Source organism: Pantherophis guttatus, chromosome 13, assembly GCF_059756535.1.
Source record: "Pantherophis guttatus breed Tessera chromosome 13, ASM5975653v1, whole genome shotgun sequence".
In the NCBI taxonomy this organism is placed as follows: Eukaryota; Metazoa; Chordata; class Lepidosauria; order Squamata; family Colubridae; genus Pantherophis; species Pantherophis guttatus.
This window is the reverse complement of record NC_142075.1, coordinates 19667073-19691730: the sequence shown is the minus strand read 5'-3', so window position 1 is coordinate 19691730 and position 24658 is coordinate 19667073. Positions and strand designations below refer to the sequence as shown.

At 44.1% G+C, this 24658-nt stretch overlaps 1 protein-coding gene across 1 annotated transcript; it reads left to right on the top strand.

Moving 5' to 3' along the window:
• Positions 1-829: 829 nt before the first annotated feature.
• GNB5 (G protein subunit beta 5) lies at positions 830-23979 on the top strand. The gene is made up of 11 exons (XM_034432663.3): positions 830-1018; positions 6858-6994; positions 8011-8052; positions 8564-8640; positions 10729-10861; positions 13565-13708; positions 15131-15222; positions 16107-16155; positions 19314-19410; positions 20329-20495; positions 20709-23979. The coding sequence occupies exons 1-11, from the start codon at positions 907-909 to the stop codon at positions 20718-20720; spliced, it is 1062 nt and encodes a 353-aa protein (XP_034288554.1). The 5' UTR covers positions 830-906; the 3' UTR covers positions 20721-23979.
• Positions 23980-24658: the final 679 nt, after the last annotated feature.

The window sequence follows — 24658 nt, the reverse complement described above, 5'->3', positions numbered from 1 at the left end:
CCATTTCCTCCCTACTCCTGGGGGGGGGGGGAAGGCTAATGCAAAATCTCCATTCCCACCCCACTCGGGGGCCCGCCAGAGATGCCATTTGCTGGTTCTCCAAACAGCTCAAAAATTCCCCGCTACTGGTTCGCTCTCCGAACTACTCAAAACTTCCGCTACCGGTTCTCCAGAACCTGTCAGAACCTGCAGGCTTTCACCCCCCTCCTCCAAGGTACCTTCTAACTCTGTTATTCTATTTAACAGCTGAGATATTTGTTTAGCTGCAATATATATATATTATATTTTATATATTATATATATATATATATTTTAATTTGATTTATATGCCGCCCTTCTCCGGAGACTCAGGGCGGCTTACAGAGCATTAAGCAATAGCCTTCATACTTTTGTATATTTTATACAAAGTCAGCTTATTGCCCCCACAAACTGGGTCCTCATTTCACCTACCTTAGAAAGGATGGAAGGCTGAGCCAACCTTGAGCCTTGGAGAGATTCGAACCAGCAGAAATTGCAGGCAGCTGTGTTAATGACAGGGTGCACTAAACCCCTGTACTATCAAGGCTCTTTTATATTTTACTATATAATATTATATATATATATATATATTTATATATTATATATATATATATAAAAGGAATCTCAAAATCGGGTAGCGGCCACCTGGGCTCCCCAAGATTTAGCCCCCTTCTGCGCGGGGCTTCCACCCATCCATCCTCCATCCACCGGTGGATGCCGCGTGAGAAGGCTGCCCGGGCTCGGGCTCGGCGGGGGCGGTGGCTCCTCCTTCCAGCCCTCCCTCCCCTCCCCTCCCCTCCCTCCCCTTCTCCATCCTCCCCTCCCCATCCCCGGCTGGCTGGCTGGCTCCCTTGCGCGCTCTTCTCCTCTCTTCCCCTTCTGGCCAAGATGGCAACCGAGGGGCTGCAGGAGAAGGAGAGCCTGGCCGGGCTGAAAACCGAGGCGGAGAGTCTGAAGGGCAAGCTGGAAGAGGAGAGGGCCAAGCTGCACGATGTGGAACGTGAGTCGGGGCCGGGCTGGGCGAGCTGCGCCCCGGGCATCGCCGGAGGGAGGGAGGGAAGGAGGCAGCCGGGCGCAGCTCCTGCGAGGCTCTTGCAACCCCGGGGCGGGGGGGGGCAGCAGGGAAAGGGTCCCTCGGGGGCAGCCCCGGGCGGGGAAGGGGCGCCGCCCCAGGGCATGCAACCCACCCTCTGCACGGGCGGCTGGCGTAAACAACGGGCACCGCTGGGCGGAGACGCTGGAGAGATGCCCAGCCAGCCCAAAGCAGCGGCGGGCCAAGAGGGAATTGGGGAGGGGGGCGTCCCTTGGGTCATGGGTGGGTGGGGGGAGAGGCAATGGAGAGACCCCCCTCTTCTCCTGCCTGCCTGCTTTTTTTTTTTTTTTTTTTTGCACCTCCTGCCTTTCTCTTCCTGCCAGCCAGCGAAATGGGCACCGGTGCCCTAGAAACATTCCCAGCTGTCCCCAACCTGGCGCCCTCCAGAAGGGGGAATTGGGGAGGGGGGCGTCCCTTTGGTCATTGGGGGGGCAAGGCAATGGAGAGACCCCCCCTCTTCTCCTGCCTGCCTGCTTTTTTTTTTTTTGCACCTCCTGCCCTTCTCTTCCTGCCAGCCAGCGAAATGGGCTCCGGTGCCCTAGAAACATTCCCAGCTGTCCCCAACCTGGCGCCCTCCAGAAGGGGGAATTGGGGAGGGGGGCGTCCCTTTGGTCATTGGGGGGGCAAGGCAATGGACAGACCCCCCTCTTCTCCTGCCTGCCTGCTTTTTTTTTTTTTTGCACCTCCTGCCCTTCTCTTCCTGCCAGCCAGCGAAATGGGCTCCGGTGCCCTAGAAACATTCCCAGCTGTCCCCAACCTGGCGCCCTCCAGAAGGGGGAATTGGGGAGGGGGCGTCCCTTTGGTCATTGGGAGGGCAAGGCAATGGAGAGACCCCCCTCTTCTCCTGCCTGCCTGCTTTTTTTTTTGTACCCTGCCTCCTGCCCTCTGCCCTTCTCTTCCTGCCAGCCAGCGAAATGGGCTCCAGTGCCCTAGAAACATTCCCAGCCGTCCCCATTTGCAACCTGGCACCCTCCAGAAGGGCCTGGACTGGACCCTCTCTCTCTCCCCTCCAGGAATCTGGGCAGCTCAGTAAGGGTCGGTGTGGGGAGCTAACTAGGTTTGGACAAGCCCTGGGGTGCAAACTGCTGTTTTTTGGGCTGGGGGTGGGGTTGGGGGGGGTCACCTTAGAATCAATCCTCCGGGCACCCCTGGATTTGGGAGTTTGGAGTTCTTGTTGGTTGGCTTGGATCTGCTGGTACCCAGATCCAAAAAAAAAAAAAAACCCCACTTCGAATTTGGCTGGAGTTTAACAGTTGTCATCCCTATGCTTGCATAATTCGAAGGTTTTGGGTGGAAAAACCGGAACCTATTTGAATTGTAATGTATTTAAAAAATATATGCTCCATTCCATCCGTTATAAATTATCCCTCCATGGATAAATTAACATTTGAGTTAAAAGATAAGGTAGACTCAAAATACTACACTGGTCTGACGGGATAAAGGTTTTTAAACTGGGTTTTGATAGGGGATTTAAAATGATTTTAGTTGGGTGTTTTAAATTCGGCCAATGATTGAATTATTTTAATTAAGTTTTTAAATTTTTGCTGTATATTGTTTTTACCATGGCTGTTCACCACCCTGAGTCCTTCGGCAGAAGGGCGGTATATAAATATAATTAACTAACTAACTAACTAACTACACGGCGTGGAATAGATGGTACGATTGGATAATTGTGTCTTGTGAGCCGCCCTGCGTCTTCAGAGAGAGACAGCATATAAATTGAATTAATTAAATTCACTTAAATTCAATTCAGAAGAAAGGAGGGTAAATGTAAAATTTTGTAAGGCAATAAAATTAACAAACAGGCACCTTCAACAAGATAAAGGATGTGATAAAGTTACAAAGTCACTTTCTACATTTTTTTTTCTTTTCTTCCTTTTCTTTTTTGTTTTGTTTTGTTTTTCTATTTTTTGTTGTGAGTTAGTAATGCTGCTCGGATTAATATAAATGTATTCTGTATATACTCGATATGGTATTTTATCTTTTTAAGTTTAATAAAGTTTGTTTTTAATAATAATAATAATAAAAAATATGCTGTCCAACTACAGTGATTTTGGACAACAGCATAACTATCCGAGTTAGAAGTCTTCTAATCCACCCCTCTGCTCGAGCAGGAAACCCTCTGCCAGTGGTTCTTCACCACGGAACCCCTTTAAATACCTTTTGTGGCCACAGATCCCTAAGATTTAAGATTTAACCACAGATTGAGAATCACAAATGCCCAATACCGTTTCGGACAAATGGATGGTAAAAATAGATTAAATTGTGTCTCACTGCCTTCTCTAAGAACTGCATGGGCTTTCATTTTTATCTCCACCCGCAGTCCAGTGAGAGGTGCTAAGTTGAGCAGAGCGGACTTCCCTACCCATCTTCCTTGACTCATCCCCTCCAGATGTGTCCAGCACCAACTCTCCAATCCTTAGCCAGCTGTGGCTGAGAGTTGACCAACATATCTGGAGGGCACAGACCTGCAAAAGGTGGACAGCTCACCTCACAGGGTTGTTGGGATGAAGAAAATAGGAGAAGGAGTATTATATGTCTCCATCAGCTTGAATTATTTATAATAAAGGCAGGATTTTTTTTAAAAAAAAATCTTTAAAAAAATCCCAGAATTCCCCAGCTAGCATTTTGACTTCAATTCCTAGAGTTCCGCAGTCATCACTGGGAATTCTGGGAGTTGAAGTCCACGCCTTTCAAAGTTGCCAAGTTTGAAAGCATCATTGCATTGTTAGACTTTTTCCTTCCCCCCCAAAAAAACTCTTTGGCCATCAGGGAGTCTGAATCTAAAGCGACATTTCTTGCTTTTCTCAGGCAATGTATTTTATTTTTCTCTTTTAAATGCTTGACTTCCTTGGGCCGTTAAACAATTTGGATGCATGGAGCACTTTGAGGACTTGTCTCGCATTCAGGACATTCCAGCCAAAAGAAAGGAAAAAGAAGGTTTAAGAGAAGTTTATTACGGTCCCCTTTGTTGTGTTCATTTCTCTTTCCCGGTGAAATAAATGCATTTCACTGATATTTTTTATCTTCCAAGAACGCTGAAATTTTTAGAGGTCTTTGGCCTTGAATAATGGGGACAAAACCCACCGAGTCTTGCAAGGCCTGGTGCAATAGTGGGTTTCAATTTAGTTTGTTACCGGTTCGCTACCAGTTCGCATGTGCAGAAGCATCTGGGGGTGGGTGGGCGAAGTCTCCCGCCGCTACCAGTTCGCCTGATCTGGGACGAACTGGTAGCAACCCACCACTGACCTGGTGAACCTTTTTTCCCAGAGTGGAAAATAATTGTGAAAAGAAAGCGAATGTTTTAAAACTTCCTGACCTGTTCACCAGTATTTGGCTTTTCCAGCAGATGGGAATTACTGTAGCTTTTCCTGCCTGCAAGAAGATCTACTTCTCTTATTCCAAAAATATAAAACGAGAAAGCTTCTTCGGGATGCTAGCGGTTGCTTTCTGAACGGCCAATCCATCACCGTGAGGATTAAAGAGGCAGAAATGGGTTGCTTGAATGGTAGCCAAATAAGCCATAAGGCACTGCTCGTCAGTACTGGGTTCAGGAGTCCTGCCAAAAAAATAACCCTGCCAGCAAAGACAGAGACCGGTGGTGGGAGTTCAAAGTCTGTTTGGCCCCGTAAGTGCTCTGCAAAAGAGGAATCTGTCCTGGAACTTGTCAAGGATGCGTTTGGGAGCAAAACAAGCCTGCTTACAAAAAATACTTCTGAATTCAGCTTTTTTTTTTTTTTTTTTTTTTTTGCTGGCCTTCTCTTTGGAAGCGTTGTGGAAGGCAGAATGAAATTTTTCAATCGGCTTTTGAAACGGATTGTCGATGTGTGTGTGGATGGCCGTTGCTTCTTTAACTGCACTTTTAAGAAGATTTGATGTGGTTTTAATGGGGCTCCCCCAGGGTGGATTTGATTTAAATCGAGTTGATTTAAATCACAATTTAAATCATGATTTAAATCACTAGTAAAAAGGCTTGATTTAAATCAACTCCATTTAAATCATAATTTTTAAAGAGCAACTGTCATCTCTGCTACTCCTTTGACCCACTGTTGACTCACCGATAGTCCCAGTGTTGCAGAATATACAGCCTCATGCTACATAACTAAGCTCCATTTCATGCTGAATAAACTAAATTGTTTATGTATCTTAAATAGAAAACTAGCTCAAGGTAGATTTTTATCCCAAAAGTTTTTTATTAAAATAAATTCGATTTAAATCAAAAAAATCTGATTTTTTTGATTTTTTTTAAAAAAATCATTGATTTTTATCCACCCTGGGCTCCTCCTTTTTTTAGGACGAGAGTTGATGCTTTTTAAGGAAGCTTATTCTCTTCCTAGTAGAGAGGATTGCTCCTAAAAGACAGCATTTTACCAGTAGTGAAATATTAATAAAGGTGACTATGTTGGTTTAGGATAGGGGTCTCAACATTTGGCAACTTTAAGCCCTGTCAACTTTTAACTCCCAGAATTATTCTCTTAAACCAGACCTGTGGACTTTTAACTCCCAGAATTCCCCAGCTGCCATGGCCGGCTGGGGAATTCTGGGAGTTGAAGTCCAGAAGTCTTAAAATTGCCAAGTTGGGAGACTCCTGATTTAGGAGCATAAATGATGCAACATAAAAGAACCAGTCATTTCCAGAATTCCAACGAGGTTGGTTGTCCAAAGAGAGCTGTAGAATTTGAAAAATTGGACATGGTGGGATTTTGTTGGACCTAATAAAATATTGCCCAAAGATCTGTAATAAGTAAATATAAACCTACTTTCTGAAATGCAGTGGGCATAAAAGTTCCTAGAAATCCCTCAAGTCCTTTCCCCTCAAATTTGCAATATTCTTCTGCACAGCGGGACGGATGGACCATGTTTTCTGCTTTTATAAAATAGCAAGTCCACATACAACGTGAGAAATAACACAGAGGACCTCACAGATAATTCTAAGCGTTTCCCAAAACTTTAGTTTTCAATTAACACAAAAAGGAGAAAGAAGGAACGAAGGGGGAAAAAAAAGATGTCCACTCCATTATCAACTCAGTGGGTGACTCGGAGCTACCACTGTCGCTCCTCTGTCCACCCTATTTCACGGGTTTGTGGAGGTTATAAAATGGAAAGGTGAGAGAACAGTCAACCTGAGCCTCTTTTAGAGGAATGTGTGAATAAATGTGTGAATAAATAAAATGAATAGCGCTTCTACTTCTGGAGGTTGGAAATTGCGAGAAAACAACCCTTGTGGAATTCCACCTTCTCTTAGAAGTAAGCTTGTTCTTATTCTCTGGTGCTGCTGTGGCCAAGAGATGTTGAGTTGATGATCAACGGTAGACTAGGTTCATTCTTCATTCCTGGTTAGATTTCCATAATTCCCAGTCAAAGGTCATTCTGACTAGAGATTAAGAATCCTAAAATCCAAACATACCTAGAGAATATCTGTGATCGTCTGAGGAGTGAGGGGATGGTTTTGGGGGTTTTGATTTACTGAGGGAAAATCTGGACCTCTCAGATTCGGGTTTTCCCAGATGGGCCAGTTTATCTATTATAGTAAATAGAACTTTGAAAAATGCTTGCTTCAGAGTTTTCCTTGAAGTTGGGGTTTTTTCTGGAACTCTGACACCCGCTTCATTTCCCTGGGTTGACCCGTCTTCTCCAGGTCTTCTGCTAATCCCCTTCTTAGGGGATTTGCATCTTGCATGGGGTCCTGACTGGGCCTGCTTCAGGGGTGTCCTGAGTCTCAATGCCACTTGTGAATTTCTCGTAGTGCATCAGGTGGCGGAGCGCGTGGAGGCTTTGGGACAATTTGTGATGAAGACACGGAGGACCCTGAAAGGCCATGGTAATAAAGTCCTCTGTATGGACTGGTGCAAGGACAAAAGAAGAGTTGTCAGCTCTTCTCAGGTAACGGGAGTTTTAATTTGTTTATTTTTTTTTTTCAGCTTCTTTCTAGACTGGTGTTTCTTAACTTTGACAGCTTGAAGATGGGTGGACTTCAACTCCCAGAATTCCCCAGCCAGCAATGCTGGCTGGAGAATTCTGGGAGCTGAAGTCCACCAATCCTCAGAACTTTCAAGGTTGAGAAACATCTAGTCTAGACCAATGTTTCTTAGCTATTGTATCTTCTGTTCTATCCATCCTCTCTGTCAAAGAATTGGGGTTCCACCAGAACAGAAACCAAGCACACATTTTTTTCCCTAAGAAGGTCAAGATATAGAATATGTTCAACCATGCTCTCCCAAGGTTGATGTTACAGAAAGTCTCCTTGTCATAAGCACAAAAGTCAAAACAAAGGAGAACCTGGAGGTCTTGATCCAAGTGTTGTCTAAGGCCAGCAGCTCAACAAGGACATTTACATCAAATTAGCCTGATCATGAAGGAAGTGAAAGTGTCCCTGAGGTTCTCCCCTTGGGATGGAGAAATGCTTGGCCAGTTGAGAAGTCCATCTAGATAAGCATCGTTTGCTCTGGGCTGGAACTGGATCCTGGTTTTGGCCTCATAGCTGAGTAGGAATAAAAAGGTCCGTGGTCATTAAGAACACCATGGGAAGCTCCAGAGAAAAAACATCGGTGGTGACCCACCAAAGCCCACTTGATGTACACTAGGGGTTGCTCATGAGTCTTTGAGACATCATGGGATAACAACGCCACCTTCCTTGACTGCCACTAAGATCAGATTGATTAAGGCAGAATTATTGGGGCTGACTTCATGGTGATATCTCAAAAGGGTTTACTTTCGTTGATGTTATTTTTTGAAAGTTGACACCCCATCGGTTTAATTAAGTCAGGGCTCCCGTGCCTCATAAATTCCTGTAATTAGAGGCAGAAGGCGTAAGCAGAATTCAGTCAGTGGACTCAATTGCAGTGTCACTTCAAAATAAACACAGACATTTCAGAGTGTTTTTATTCTTCCTTCTTTAGGACGGGAAGGTGATCGTTTGGGATGCCTTCACCACCAATAAGGTGAGTTGCTTTTTAGAACATCTTTCCTCATAAGATTGTGCACAGTCTGAAGGATTTGTTGGATGGGGGAGAAGGGAGAGAAAGTACGTCCCATTTTGACTTTCATTTGCATTCCCAGCATTAGACTCTTCTCCAGTGAGACCTTCCTTCTCATTAGATGGCCAAAGTATTTGAGTTTTATCTTCAGGATCTGGCCTTCTAAAGAGCAGTCAGGATTGATCTCCTCTAGGACTGACCGGTTGGATCACCTTGCAGTCCAAGGGACTCGCAGGAGTCTTCTCCAGCACCAGACTTCAAAGGCCTCCATTCTTTGGCGTTCATGATATAATTCTTTGGCCTTGATGATATCCAACACCAAATTTGTGGCTGGTGTTGTAGGAATTGGCTACATTTTGCCCTTGGGCTTTTTCTCTAACATCTCCATGAGCTTCCCAGACCAGAGTCCCTTGTCTGGTGGCAAGGCTGGGTCGAATGTTGGCTTGAGAGATGCAAGGAATGCTTTCTATTTCAGGAGCATGCGGTGACGATGCCCTGCACATGGGTGATGGCATGTGCCTATGCTCCATCTGGATGCGCCATTGCATGTGGGTAAGCAGAAGCCTCTTTAAGGAAAGGTATTTGAAAATCAGTGTTCTGGATCATGACAAACAATGCTACTCTTTCTCTTAAACTGATGGGTTCCCAAATGGAAAATTTTAATATTGGCTATATATAGGTCGATCGGAAGGTTGGCAGTTCAGCAGTTCGAATCCCGAGTGCCGCGTAACGGGGTGAGCTCCCGTTACTTGTCCCAGCTTCTGCCAACCTAGCAGTTGGAAAGCACGTAAAAAATGCAAATAGAAAAAATAGGGACCACCTTTGGTGGGAAGGGAACAGTGTTCCGTGTGCCTTTGGCGTTGAGTCATGCCGGCCTCATGACCACAGGGACGTCTTCGGACAGCGCTGGCTCTTCGGCTTAGAAACAGAGATGAGCACCACCCCCTAGAGTCAGGAATGACTAGCACATATGTGCGAGGGGAACCTTTACCTTTTTATATACAGTAATGGAATAAAAAACCTCCTCCAGTAAAATAACCCAGCCCAAATAGAAAACATAGAAGAATAAACAGGAGGCGTCCAATCACCATTAAATTTCAAACGCCTGCCTTAATACAATTATATTCACAATTACATTCAGGCAGAATTTGAAGGCGATCCTGGAAACGAATAGGCCAGATCCACCTCTGGAGATACGAGACCAGGGCTATCACTGAGAAGATCTCTTTTCCGTTATATTTAGTTACCATGATACCTTGGTACTCATCATTAATTGGTTCCAGGAGGCGTGACAGGTAGTAAAAATGATGAATGCTTAACATGTGGCCCTTTGTTTTAGCTAAAGAGGCTAGCGAGTCATGAGACAGCCGACACTGACAACTTCTAGCTTGCATGCCGAGTACCAAACAAATGATGAGTTCTGGGGCAAAATTTTCGCATCAAAATGCACCCCAAATTTGATGATCTCCAGAGAAGTTAAGTACCAGGGTAGCACTGTATTTATACTGTAGGTCACCTTTCCATCCATTGACCCTCAACAGAGTTTTCAGCAAATGTAATGCAACGATTACCAGTGAATTAAATAAAATTTACAAACAGAGTAAGAGGTCTCTAGAAGGACCTCCCATGATACAGCTTCTGAAGACTCCTAGAGGAAATGAGATAAAGGAGGAGATGTCTGTCCATATCTCAGGTTGTTCCCATCTCAGATTTTCAATCTAGTCCAGAAGTAAATTGATAATCCAGGAGCTTTGAGGGCTTCATGGTTGCAAGGTCCATACAAGTAGCATGGCTCAGGTGACACTAGCAAGATTAAATAGGTCGTGTTGTGGTCCGCCAGCAGCCTGCGGAGGTGACAGCGGAGTCAAACAGCGAGGAGGCTGGGGAGAAACATGGGCCAGTCCTGGAGTCTGGAGAAGGCCCGGATGAGGGCTCTGCATCGGAGGCAGAGATGGGGCCAGGGCCATCTGGGAGTGATGCGCGGAGCTTCCAGAGTCCGACAGCAGAGAGGCAGAGGAACAGGAGGAGCCTGTTCTTAGTGCACGCATGCGCAGAGCTGCCAGAAGGCAAGAACAGTTAAAACAAAAGGGACGACTCGGGAGTAAGGCCTGGAGATGATTGGCCCCTCCCATAAGGCTTAAAAGAGCAGCAAAGGCACGTGGGCACTTTGCAGGAAAGCAACATTGTTAATTCTGTTCCCAGTCAGCATCTCTGTTTGATTCTGGAATCCGTGTGGCTTTGCCAAGTAGGTCTTTGGCAGACTGTCAAGGGAGAGAAAGGTTGGTGATTATCCCGAAGGACTTCTCACAACTAATTGGGACTCAGCTGTGAATGAACGTAATTCACAGCTGTTGCAATAAAAGAGGTTTTTGGGACTACTCGTGTGTTTTAATGACTCAGGAAGCCTAGGTCACCACAGGTTGGTTTTATTACCGAACCTGAAAATGGGTGGGCCCTCTGATTATTCTGAATACTGAATTATATTTTGGAAAAGACCCCTTTGTGTGCATGTGTGGGGAAGAAACTAAGACACTTGCTACCATGGTCTATTTTCTCAAAGAGACCATGGGTGGAACGCTCCTGTGATATTTTCAAAAAGGGCTTTCCTTCTCTTTTTTTCCTCACTTGTTTTTAATCTAGTGGTCTGGATAACAAATGCTCGGTATACCCCCTGACCTTTGAAAAAAACGAGAACCTGGCTGCTAAGAAGAAATCTGTCGCAATGCACACTAACTACTTGTCAGCTTGCAGCTTCACTAATTCTGATATGCAGGCGAGTACATCCAATGTGCATCTCGTTGTTACTCTTCGCATTGGAAAAGTTGTGTAGTTCAGAGGGAGCATGGTTTTCACTATCCCTGTAAAAACACTCATTTGGGGTTTTTTGGGATAGGCATGGCTAAAACATTCTTTATGTTGCATAGAGGAAAATCAGAGTCGCCCCTTTTATCATCCCACAAAACTGAAGTCCACCTAGTAAGGGCTCCTATCATCATCATCATCTTTTAACGACCCCATAATCCCTTGCGGGGTGGATCTGGGCAACTGAATGGAGCTAGCAGAGTGTTTTAAAGGCCGGATGCCCTTTCTGTCACCAATGCGGAGTTTTGTTCAGCAGATACATTCTCATTGTGCCCAGAGAGAGAAATATCTGCCTCTACCTAGGATCGAACTCACAGCCTCCTGATTGTGAGGCGAGAGCTCCACCTCTAGGCCACCTCAACACTCCTAATAAGGGATCCTATCCTCCCCCCCGCAAAAAAAATAATAAATTAAAAAAATATGGAAAAGAAAATTGCAAACTTTGAAAATCCTCAATTTGTGGATAGAAAAATTGGCTGATGGTTTCTCCATAATTCTTCAGGAGGAGAAGACGTTCTCCAAAAATTTCTGAAGACAAAATTCTCCTTCTGTGATGGAGGTCAGTTTACTGCTGGAGAACCCCAGTGAGAAATGTCTGTGGAGATTCTCAGTCATCCAGGGTCATGGTTGTCCCAAAGATAATTTTTTTTCAAGAGGCAACTGGACCTCCTTTGTTTTTCCTTGAAGATGTTTTGCTTCTCGTCCAAGAAGATTCTTCAGTTCTGAACTGAAACGTCGTCAAGGAAAAACAAAGAACGTCCCATTGTCTCTTGAAATAAACACCTTTGGGACACTCCAGTGAGAAGATTCTCATATTCATCTTCTCTTGGAACTGAATGAAACTGGGGAGGCTACAGACCAAGGAAGAAAGGATTGCTGGAGAAGCTCACACAAGCTCCTTCTCCACCTTGTGTCAGCACTTCAACCTGCATTTACTCTAGTGCTGACATAAGAAGGAGAAGCGGAGGCGTCTGGAAAGGGACGTTTGACTTTTCACCTACTTATTTTCCCTGGAGATAATATCCCCTAGGAGATGAGATGGGAGGGGGGGAAATTCCTTTGAGCTGGAGCAGTAGATTAGGGGTAGAATGACTTGGAAGATGGTCAATGAGTGCAGGGGAGTGGGGAACGGAAAGGGAGGGTTTTGGGTCTGGAAGTCAGTGTTGGCTACGATGAGCCAGGATCTAAAATGTTGTGCTCAATAAATGGGAGTTTTTATCAAAGACTTTGTTTGAAATGCAATTTATTTGAGACGACCTCGAAACTTGACACCTTGCTAAATTCAGTGGTGCTCCACTTAAGAGAACGTTCGCTTAACATTCTCTTTTTCTTTCTGAAAGAAATGCCCAAGGTGCTTTTGGTGCAAAATTGAGCATGGCGTTAGATCTCTTTCAGTGTGCTAGCGAAATATCAGCTCGAGTGGAGTCTATTCTGGGATGTGAGAGGAAATTGCTATTTCCCACTCCGCTGTTTCCAGGAATAAGCCCAAGATGACGGTGCAAGTCTATTGCTATGGAAACCAGTGTCACCCATCTACCTGTGGGCTCTGAGTATATGAAACTGTAGCCTTGAGAAAGAGGAAGCTGGTGGAATAATTAAAGCCAATATGATGCAGAATCAGGAGTCTCTGAACATTCTGAATCCCAGATTTACTTTTGGAGATGTTTTGGGAAGTGGCCTATAAGGAATGAGAAATCACTGAAAAGAGATTTTCTGGGTGAAAAGGCCTCCATTTTTCTAGACGTTGGCATTCTTTTGAGCAAAAATGTGGCTTTTCTTTTTTTTTTAAAATTTTTCAGGGACAAATTACAATATAATGGATGGAACTTGCTCTGTTTGGCTGCTCCCATTTCAAACAGGAATTGCATCTCATTGCTTCTTAATCAATGGTCAGCATGCAACTCCTTTGCCCCATTATGGCCTCTGAAGCCAAGAAAATGAAGTTCTCGCTCTTACATATTTGTGTTTGATTTAATCACAGTGTTGACTGCACAGATGGGGGAACAAAAGACCAAATCACTCTTGTTTTTGGTAGACCCTGATACATTTTGCTCTCCGAATTTATGGAGACCTAACGCTAAGTGGGTTTGGCCCCCCCCAATGGGATTTTCCCATGTATTTTACCAGGAAATGTAGATAGGATGGGTTCAAAAACTCAGCACCCTCCTAAGCATTCCAATGGGCTAGGAATCCGTCAGCGAAGTACATTTTGCTCTCCGAATTCATGGAAACCTAACCCTAACAGGGTTTGGCCCCCAATGGGATTTTACCAGGAAACGTATAGGGCAGGTTCGAAAAGTCAACCCCCTTCTAAGCATACTGAGGTGCTAGAAATCCATTGGTGAAGCCCATTTTGCCCTCCAAATTCATGGAGATCTGATTCCTCTCTTGATTCCATGCTCCCAGCCTCTGCCTTTTCTTCTCCTACCATTGAAGACCAAAGTTTTAGTAAATCAATTAATTCAGGGGAGAGAGAGACAGTCCTTTAATAAGAATCAAAGGACCGTGTGACGGGGGGTTTGGTGAATCAAGGAAGAAGCCAAGAGAGTTCGTGATTTGATGCACATGGTTTGAATGGCCTCTTTGATTTTTTTTTTTGTCTCCCCCGCTAAAGATCTTGACTGCAAGCGGTGATGGTACTTGTGCCCTCTGGGACGTCGAAAGCGGGCAGCTTCTACAGAGTTTCCACGGACACGGGGCAGATGTCTTGTGCCTGGATCTTGCTCCTTCAGAAACCGGGAACACGTTTGTGTCGGGGGTAAATCAAGCTTATCTTTACGCAGGATGGGGATCAATGACCACTTTGCTTAATGACCAGGTTCCCAGCCACAATTGATGGTTGTTAAACGAGGAGTCGCCTTACTGCTGCTGTTAGGGCTTGTGGACACAGGGTGAGAGCAGGAGGCAGATGTTAATGCTGTACAAGGATATTTCAAACAAACAGCATCCGTTTTGTGATCTCTTGTGCTCTTGGAGATGGAGCTAGAGCTTCTTATTATGTTGTTGTCATTTGTTTTGTTTTTTTAAACAAGTTTTTATTTATTTTTTATTCCATATACATATTTTGTGGACAGTATATTGATTGGGTCAAGTCCAGTGGTGAAATCCAAATTTTTTTACTACCGGTTCTGTGGGCGTGGCTTGGTGGGCGTGGTGTGGTGTGGCTTGGTGGGAGTGGCAGGGGAATGATACTGCAAAATCTCCATTCCCACCCCACTCCAGGGGAAGGATACTGCAAAATCCCCATTCCCTCCCCACTCCTGGGGGAAGGATACTGCAAAATTTCCATTCCCACCTCATTCTGGGGCCCGCCAGAGGTGGTATTTGCTGGTTCTCTGAACTACTCAAGATTTCCGCTACCGGTTCTCCAAACTGCTCAAAATTTCTGCTACCGGTTCTCCAGAACTTGTCAGAACCTGCTGGATTTCACCCCAGTCAAGTCTTTTTTTTTTAAAAAAAAAACCAATGTTAACACTAATAATACAAATCAGTATCTATAATCCTAATGTCCCAACTTCAACGATGCTATTCTTTTTTTTTCATAATCCTTTGTCATTTTCCCATTAATTCATTTAAACATTTCTTTATGCCATATATTTGTTCCCCTACTAAATGCTATTATTTAATATTTTAAAAATTACTCATTATACCACCATAACTTCCAGATTCCAAATAGGATTATTAATAATGCCAAATATTAACAATATTTAATCAATCCTGGGAGTGTACCTCCAAGTCCCCACAATTTCCAAATCTTAACAAATAAAGTTCATAATATACTTTAAAACACCGTAAACAGGGGTGAAATCCAGCAGGTTCTGGAGAACCAGTAGCAGAAATTTTGAGCAGTTCAGAGAACCGGTAGAGGAAATTTTGAGTAGTTCGGAGAACCAGCAAATACCACCTCTGTCTGGCCCCAGAATGGGGTGGGAATGGAAATTTTGCAGTATCCTTCCCCCAGGAGTGGGGAGGGAATGGAGATTTTGCAGTAGCCTTCCCCTGGAGTGGGGTGGGAATGGAGATTTTGCAGTATCCTTCCCCTGCTATGCCCACCAAGCCATGCCCACCAAGCCACACCAAGCCATGCCCACAGAACCGGTAGTAAAAAAAATTGGATTTTACCACTGACTGTAAATATTAATAATACAACTAAATTTCCTTGTTGTTGTCATTTGTTTAGGGGTGTGATAAAAAAGCAATGATCTGGGACATGCGGACCGGACAATGCATTCAATCCTTCGAAACCCACGAGTCAGATATTAATGGTGTCAGGTGAGAATCCTATTTTTGAAACAAAAAAAGCTTTGCGGGCGCAGCTTTGCGGGAGAAGGCAATGGAATGGGCCTCTTGTGCCATCTCACAGCTGGTCTGCCGTCCTCTGGATCCAACATGAAACTGAAGAACTGTTGGGAAACACCGAGCCAGGCAAAGTGTAGGGATCAAGCAGGGAAGTAGCCTCGAATCTTTGCACAGCCGCAAGAGACATAGGGCTGACCTCCTTTAAGTTCCATGGGGCCATAACTGTTTGTTCCCAAGAGAAGGCAAGCAGCCTGGGGAAAAATTCCTGTACTATAGGTAAAACACAATAAAATAGTTACCCATATTTTTTGGACTATGAGACACACCTAGATTTCAAAGAGGAAAAGAAGAAAAAAAAAGTTTTTGGCTTCCACGCGTCTGGTTTTTTGCCCTCCCCGGTCCCCAGGAGCACTCTGCAGGCTTCCCAAATCCTCTGCACATCCCTTTATTTGCAAAACCGGGACGTGTGTGTGTGTGTGTGGGGGGTTTGGGAGGCCAAAACCAGGGCCGTATTCTGTCTATAAGACACACCGACATTTCCACCCACTTTTTTGGGAGGGAAAGTGCATCTTATAGTCCAAAAAAATACAGTAACTTGAACTTTTCACCTAAGGATCTGGTTTTGCTAGCTCCTGACAAGGACTGATTCAAATGATCTTGGCTTGTCCAGTGTCAGTGAAAATCTGGATGTGAGTCAATACGAGAATCTCCCTTACTGGTGCCATGCAGTCAGGGTCATGGCCTGGTAAAATCTTGGCACGATCAAGGGAAAGTCCAAGGGCTCAGCTGTGTTTTGCAAGAATTGCCAAATATTGCTTCAAAAGTGTGCTGACCTTTTTTGATTTCTCTTTGTGAAGGTACTACCCAAGTGGAGACGCCTTTGCTTCTGGCTCAGATGATGCCACAGTACGTAACATTATTTAATTTTGAGAGAGACACATTCCTTCCCCAAAAACGAAGGCTCGACCTAAATAGAGGTCCCAGTGGCTTGTTGGATGCAGCTTGTGAATGACTGATTAAAGTGGCTTAGCTATCATATGTAAGACCATTTGCTGTACCTTCAATGTGTGTTCAGAAGAGATGATTTGTGGTGTTCAGAGAAATAACTGGTTGTCTGGGATAGAGGGACACGGTGGCTCAGAGGCTAAGATGCTGAGCTTGTCGATCGAAAGGTTGGCAGTTCAGCGGTTCGAATCCCTAGTGCCGTGTAACGGGGTGAGCTCCCGTGACTTGTCCCAGCTTCTGCCAACCTAGCAGTTCGAAAGCACATAAAAAATGCAAGTAGAAAAATAGGGACCACCTTTGGTGGGAAGGTAACAGCGTTCCGTGTGCCTTTGGCGTTGAGTCATGCCGGCCACATGACCACGGAAACATCTTCGGACAGCGCTGGCTCTTCGGCTTTGAAATAGAGATGAGCACCACCCCCTAGAGTCTGGAACGACTACCATGTATGTGTGAGGGGAACCTTTACCTTTACCTTGTCTAGGATGTTTGGTCAATTGGAATCTACAGATATCCTGATGAAAGTTCTCTATGTCTAAAAACTCAGGAGTTGGGTTGCTATCAAACCACACATTCTCCATTAGCCGTGTATTGTCCATCATTGCCAGTAGAGAAGAGAAGAACTAGTGGTCAGTCCTGTAAATAGTGTTAAATTCAATGTCTATGGAGATTCTCAGTCATCCAGGTTCATGGTTGGCCCAAAGGTGCTTTCTCAAGAGGCAACTAGACTTCCTGGTTTTTCTTTGAAGACGTTTCGCTTCTCCTCCAAGAAGCCTCTTCAGCTCTGGCTTCAGCTCTATGCAAGGAATATTAATCCTTCCATTTCCAACCATCCAGTCAGAGCTGAAGAAGCATCTTGGATGAGAAGTGAAACATCTTTGAAGAAAATGAGCCGCCCAATCAATCAATCAATCAATCAATCAATCAATCAATAAAATCCAGTTGCCTCTTGAAAAAGCACCTCAGGGATAGTGCTAGACTCCCAATTCCTGTCAACCTCAACCAAGTGTGCCAGTAGTTGGGAATGATAAGAGTGCAAATTCCAGATCCTTTGAAGGACTTGAGATCTCATGTCTCTGCCTGACATCAAATTCCTAGGTCAACGAACATTCTTCTAAAATTTTCCCATTGCCCTCATGGATGTATAAGACTTAAGGATGGACAGTCTTTGACTTCCAGATGTTGCTCTTACAACTTCCAGCATCCCCTACGTACATTGGCTAAGACTTTTGGGAATGTACTTCAAGATATGCGTGTGGTTATTTTCTTGGCCAGCTTACTTAGAGGGACTCTGAATTCCTCTATCTCTCTGTCCTTACTGAATCTGAACCAAGATTCGATATTCCTTTAAGATTTAAGATTACCTTCTTAGCCTTGGAATTTCTCCAGGGCTTTTAGCTCAGATCTTTTCATCGCTCACTGCTCTTAAAAGGGTTAACATGGAATAATCCACAGATATTTTGCCCTGGACTCCTAGAGGAAGGGGGACAAATCAATAAGCCAAAGAAATATCCTAAACAAATGGGATGAATGCAATCCCTACGAGCCAAACCACAGCTTTGGAATTTATGTGGGAGGAAAAAAGTTACAGCGGCAAAGGAGGTAGAAGAAGGATGGAATGTTATTGGAAGCTAATTTTAAATGTTATTTATTAGCTTGTTTTGGACATCCTGTCCCCATCTTTCCATGCCAAAAGATTATTCCAAGGTGGTGTAAAAAATGCTTTCGTAACAAAAATAAGCTAAAATAATAATCTCCCAAGGCAGCAAAGAAATCTATAGAAATCTGACTGAGGGACTTGAATAGGGAAAAAGGACGGTTGAAATAAATGCATCCTTGTACTTTCTTAAAAAGGTTCTCTTGGGAAACCACTTCATAACTTACCTGGTCAAGCGAAAAGGTCAAGATGGGACTTCTTTGATAAGGCAATCCATTAGCTGAGGTACCAAATGCTAGATTTTCACAGCTAAGAACATGCTTCCAACATCAGTTTCTTTGGGCAGCCTCTTTCAATTTCAATTTATAGAAAAGAATATAGAATAACAGAGTTGGAAGGGACCTTGGGAGGTCTTCTAGTCCAACCCCCTGCTCAGGCAGGAAATGCTACACCACTTCAGATAAATGGTTATCCAACACCTTCTTAAAAACTTCCAGTGTTGGAGCATTCACAACTTCTGCAGGCAAGTTCTTCCACTGATTAATTGTTCTCATTGTCAGGAAATTCCTCCTTAGTTCTAAGTTGCTTCTCTCTTTGGTTAGTTTCCACCCATTGCTTCTTGTTCTGCCCTCAAGTGCTTTGGAGAATATCTTGACTCCCTCTTCTTTGTGGCAGCCCCTGAGATATTGGAAGACTGCTATCCTGTCTCCACTAGTCCTTCTCTTCATTAAACTAGACATACCCAGTTCCTGCAACCGTTCTTCATGTGTTTTATCCTCCAGTCCCCTAATCCTCTTTGTTGCTCTTCTCTGCACTCTTTCTAGAGTCTCAACATCTTAGGCAACTTCCAGATGTATGGCCTTCCCATTCCCAGAATTCCTTGAGCAGAATATCCATACATGAGAATTCTGGAGATTGAGATCCAAACAGCTTAAAGAGAGACAGTTTAGGGATGGTGACTCTAGAATGATCATAGAAGCTCCATGGGAGTTGAAGCTTGACACATCTGGGCATCATGTTAACGTAACTTAGCAGTGTGTAGGGCACAGTATTCAGATTTACGTAGCTTTGTTGGCATAGCTGAGATGAGTGGCATGGTGTCCTAGGGGTGAAGACACTGCCTCACACTTGGAAGGTTGAGAGTTCAATCCCAGGTAGCGGCAGATGTTTCTCTCCTAAGGTGCAAAGAAAAAAATATCTGCTGCTGTGAACTCCACGTGCTGTCAGGAAGGGCAGCCGGCCAGTAAACGCTCAGCTCCATCCCAACTCTACCCCTAATTAAGAGATTAAAGGGTTGTAAGGGAGTTTTACTGGTATGGCTAAAATCTTGCGTACGATCATATCATTTAAAAATGATCTAGATAATGAATTTTCTTTCTTTTTTTTTTCTTCCCTTCTTCTTGAGTGCCGTTTATATGACCTCCGAGCAGACAGAGAGGTGGCCATTTATTCCAAAGAAAGCATCATCTTCGGAGCATCCAGCGTGGATTTTTCTCTTAGTGGTGAGATGTGGACCCTGATGTATTTTCTTTCCTCATGGAACTAACAAGGAGGAGAATTAAGCGTGGTCTCCTTCCAGTTTAGCTTGGCTGGCGATAGCAGCATCAGTGAAGTTAAACTCTTCCAGACTTTGAAACTTAAAACAGTCCCTCCTGAGTTGGTCCTTCAACTCTAGGTGTGTTTCAGCTCTTTCGCTTAGAAAATATATATATATGAAGTTAACTAGCTAAAGGTGTAGCATTGACTTGATTTGAATTTAACTGCTCAAGGTGGAGTGCACACAACTTTTCCTTTAGCCCAGTGGACTCACTCAGATAGGTGCGTGGGGTGAGGTTTATGACACTGAAGTAAAATCACAAAGTCATAAGGTGGGAAAGTTGAGCTGAGAATTTACAGCTTTGTTGTGAAGTATGATTGCTGGCTGAAGATCAATTTTTCCCTTTAGAATTGAAAGTGGTTTTCTTCCACTTGCGAATCTGTTTGGGGAGCTTTGATTGATTGAGTGTGTCAACAGCATAATTGATTGACCGATTGTGTCGTCAGCATAACGCTGTGATTCAGAATAAAGCATAACAGAGTTGGAAGGGACCTTGGAGGTCTTCTAGTCCAACCCCCTGCCCAGGCAGGAAACCTGCACCATTTCAGACAAATAGTTGTCCAATCTCTTCTTAAAAACCTTCAGTGTTGGAGCATCCACAATTCTTGGAGGCAAGTTGTTCCACTGATTAATTGTTCTCATTGTCAGGAAATTTCTCCTTAGTCCTAGGTTGCTTCTCTCCTTGATTAGTTTCCACCCATTGCTTCTTGTCCTGCCTTCAGGTGCTTTGGAGAGTAGCTTGACTTCCTCTTCTTTGGGGCAGCCCCTGAGATATTGGAGCATTGCATATTGGAATCTGACCTGACCAGCATTTTGTCTACAGGGCGTTTATTATTTGCGGGCTACAACGACTACACCATAAATGTTTGGGATGTTCTGAAAGGATCTCGCGTCTCCATTTTGTTCGGCCACGAGAACCGCGTTAGCACTTTGAGGGTTTCGCCCGACGGGACTGCGTTTTGTTCTGGATCTTGGGATCACACTCTAAGAGTAAGTAAGGATGTTGTCTTCATCTCTCTCTCTCTCTCTCTCTCTCTCTCTCTCTCTCTCTCTCTCTCTCTCTCTCTCTCTCTCTCTCCCTCCCTCCCTCCCTCCCTCCCTCCCTCCCTCCCTCTCTCTCTCTCTCTCTCTCTCTTTCTTTCTTAAATCCAAAGGAGAATCCCTGTAACGACGCTAATCATTGTTTGATGTTTTTCTCCACAGATCTGGGCTTAAGTAGCAAGGCAGTTTCCCACCATGTATTCACATAGGGAACCGTAGGATCGCAAACCCCAAGGAACACCAGTTTAATGGGGGGCAGGAAACCTGCCGCAAAGAACTCTATCACGACCTTAAATGGATGGTGAAAAGATGGAAAGAGACACCGTGTTAGTATTTATCACATCGCTGCCCAATTCAAAGCTACTTCTAGATAGACAATATTTATAGATAGATATATAGATAGATATACCTTTATCGTACGCGAGGGGCGCTGGGCGTGAGAGTTTATGTGTTGCTATAGTCAGAACATGTTTTTAATTCTCTTTTTTGAAACTACTGTACCTTTTTTTTTTTTTGTCCTTTGATAGAGAGGATAATCATTCTAAAGCCAGACTTTTGGAGAAATCATAACTGGTTAGCATTTTAAATCACGCTGTCCATGTCGTGTTTGCATGAAATGACGTTCCTTTCTAAAGTCGATTTGGCATTAAAATAGAAACCAGTGTAAGGGGTTGGTGGTTGTTGTTTTTTTGCTTTGGATTTTTGTTTTTTTGTTTTTTTTTTTAAAGAAATCAGGGTATCTGAGGGTTTGTTTGCACATTCCATATTAGAAGCAGGACGAGAGGAAGCGATTCTCTTTCCTTGCTCTTCAAGGTCTCAGGTGACACAGAGAGAGAGAGAGAGAGAGACAGTGCTGTGCAATGGGTAGGCTGGATTCGAAGTCCCCACTCAGCCGTGAAGCACACCGGGTGCCCGTGGCCTCAGTCACTATCTCTCAACCTAGCCTACCTCATAAGATTGTTGGGTGGGGGGAAAAAATCCCTCCACAAAGTGGTGCAGAAGATGAATGACGCTGCCTTGGTCATCTTGGGAGTCAATTCGGGATAGAAAACAGAGGCCGTATAAATTGAACGAGTGACTGCAAAGCTCTTTGGGTGGGATCTGGCTTGATGACAGGACATCTCCCGGTTACTTGAGGCCCCATCCAAAAAGATTGTGGGGAACGGAAAATCTGGTGCATCGACCAGATTTCCATCTTCCTTTTGGCTCTTATGAAATGCATGCATCAAACCTGATTGGAAACCCTCTTTCTTCCAACCGAAAAGAAACGAATAATTCAAATTAAAATTGGTGGTTTGTATTTGCTGTTTCTGTGAGCTGGATCCAAGGGGTGCCCAAATTCAGGTAGTCCTCGATTTACAACAGCTCATTTAGTGACCGAAGTTGCAACGACACTGAAAAAAGGGACTTATGACCATTTTTCGCACTTATGACCGCAGCAGCATTCCCCATGATCAGGTGATTTACCTTCGGATGCTTGACAACTGACTCACATTTATGATGGTTGCAGTGTCCCCGGGGGGGGGGGGTGTCGCGTGATCCCCCTTTGTGCCCTTCTGATAAGCAAAGCCCATGCGGAAGCCAGATTCACTGAACACTGTTGTTACTAACTTAACAACTTGCCGTGATTCACTGAACAACAGTCGTAAAATGGGGCAAAAGTCATTTAGCAAATTTCTCACTTAACAACATCAATTCTGGGCTCAGTTGTGGTCATAAGTCGAGGGCTGCCTGTACCATCGGGTTGTAACTTAATTTTGACATATTTCCAGCCACGGCATCCTTCGATCCTTCGAATGATCGAAGATCCTTGCGACCCAGTTCTGAAATTCCAGTGGCCGCCCTCCCTGTGATCCCATTTCAGGTCCTTGGCAATCGGCTCGCATTTGTAGCCATTTGCAGCTTTAACCTGACTTACAATGCTTTGCTGAAAACTGATGTTTACGTCCCGTTTTCAACAAAACCGCCTCATAGCGAACAATGGTTCCACTTAACAACCGCAGCATTTGCTTAATGGCTGTAAAGTTCACTTTACAACCATGGCGGATGGTCCCTTAATGACTGTAAGGTTGTAGAATCGGGCCCGGTCTTGTGACGATCTGCTTATGACCGACTTACGACTGTTAACGGGCAAGGTTTCCTCCTGGTTGTAGGTTGAGGTCTCCCTGTCTTGTTAGGAAGACAGGATTACTACCAGGGATCAGTTGTTGGCCTAATTTCGGGAAAATGCTATTTTTTATTAGTTTATAGTATAAAATACAAAAATTAGTTGTTGGCCTTAATTTCAAAGACATCTCAAAGTGTTGCGTTTGGTCAACAAATCTGTTTTTTTCCCCTTGTTGGATGGGGAGGAAGGGATGATGACCCCCCCCCCCAAAATATGGTAAATGAAGAGGTTGGAGTCCTCTGTTCACACGAAGAGCAACCCATTAATAGGTTATGCTTTGAGGAACATTCTTTAGGAGAGTAGAGTCCCTAATAACAGCAAACTAGTGTGCTCCAAATCCTGTTTTTCCCACCTCAGGGGTGTCCAATCTTGGCAACTTTTTAAGACCGTGGACTTCAACTCCCAGAATTCCTGAGCCAAGCAACTTTAAGACTTGTGGACTTCAACTTCTAGAATTCCCCAACCAGCCATTCTGGGAGTTGGAAGCCCCACAAGTCTTAAAGTTGCCAAGGTTGAACACTCCTGCCTTAAATGGACCTTCTGAACTCATGCCACTGAAATACAGGAGAAAGGCAACTTCCCCATAATTTTTTGACCAAAAACAACGCAACATAGATGATCAAAGCCATTGGCATATTTTCTTTAGTTCAAATTTAATCATAGTGCTGGGAGGCAAGATTTTCTCTCTCTCTCTCTCTCTCTCTCTCTCTCTCTCTCTCTCTCTCTCTCTCTCCCTCCCAAGAAAAGAATTTTTTTTTTTAACTGAATGGGCTGTTTTTAAAGCAGAGTTTGTGACCTTTGGGTGGTGAATTGAAATTGGAAGGCTTTTTGAAGATAGCGTATAGAAGTTATTGTGATTATTATTTAGAAAGACGGATTCATGAAGATGACTTCATGGGACTTCTCTGAATCTACATACACAAGTCTAGGAAGAGGTGTAAATATTTCTAAGTGATTCCATGTTTCTAGGGAATTGACATTCTGCCATTCCTGGAAACAGCTTGACAAATCACTGCCCTGGCACTTTCCACTTGGAAAAGAGATCGGCGTCCTTTTTTATGACATGGGCAACCAGTTTTGCCCATTGTCCAAGGGGCTGCCCTGTAGAAATGACCACTGTTAGCTTGTGATGCAATGACGATCTGACACTCCAAACACTTTGATGCAGTATTTATTGGTGAGATGTTTTGAGTTTTGAATGGAATACGTAGTGTTGATTAACTTATGAATGGCTGCACTATAATAAATTGTATTTTACATACCGAGGATTGTTGGCTCTGGATTGTCTCTCTGGATATCGAACAAGAAATGTGTTTGCTTCATTATGTCACATATACCTAGTAGGGGTGGGCTCTACTTACCTTTACTACTGGTTCGCATTGCGCCCGCACGCACTCTTCTGTACATGCACAGAAGTTTCTGCACATGTGCAAATCAACTTTGATGACATCCGGGTCAGTGGGCGGGGCCTCCTGCCAGTTTTACTACCGGTTCTTGGGAACCGGTCCGAACCGGGGGCAACCCACCACTGGTACCTAGCCTAAAGACTGTTTTGGATCTTATGAAGGAGAATCCGGTGTATGTCTGTTTGGAAATAAGGGCCAGCTAGCTAGGTACACTTGGAAATGCTATCTCCAGTGAATTGGAGACTGATTCTTTTACTAAAATACCAAGCAGTGTTTCGTTCCTTGATTGAGTTGATTAACAGATCTGAAATATTTGTTTTATAGAGTAGATTAGGAATAGGAAAGGAGAGGAGGAATGGAATGGAATTGGGAATGGAAATGGGAATAGAATAGACTAGAGTAGAGTAGAATTAATACAATAGAATAGAGAAGAGTAGAGTAGAATTAATACAATAGAATAGAGTAGAATTAATACAATAGAGTAGAGTAGAATTAATACAATAGAATAGAATAGAATTAATACAATAGAATAGAGTAGA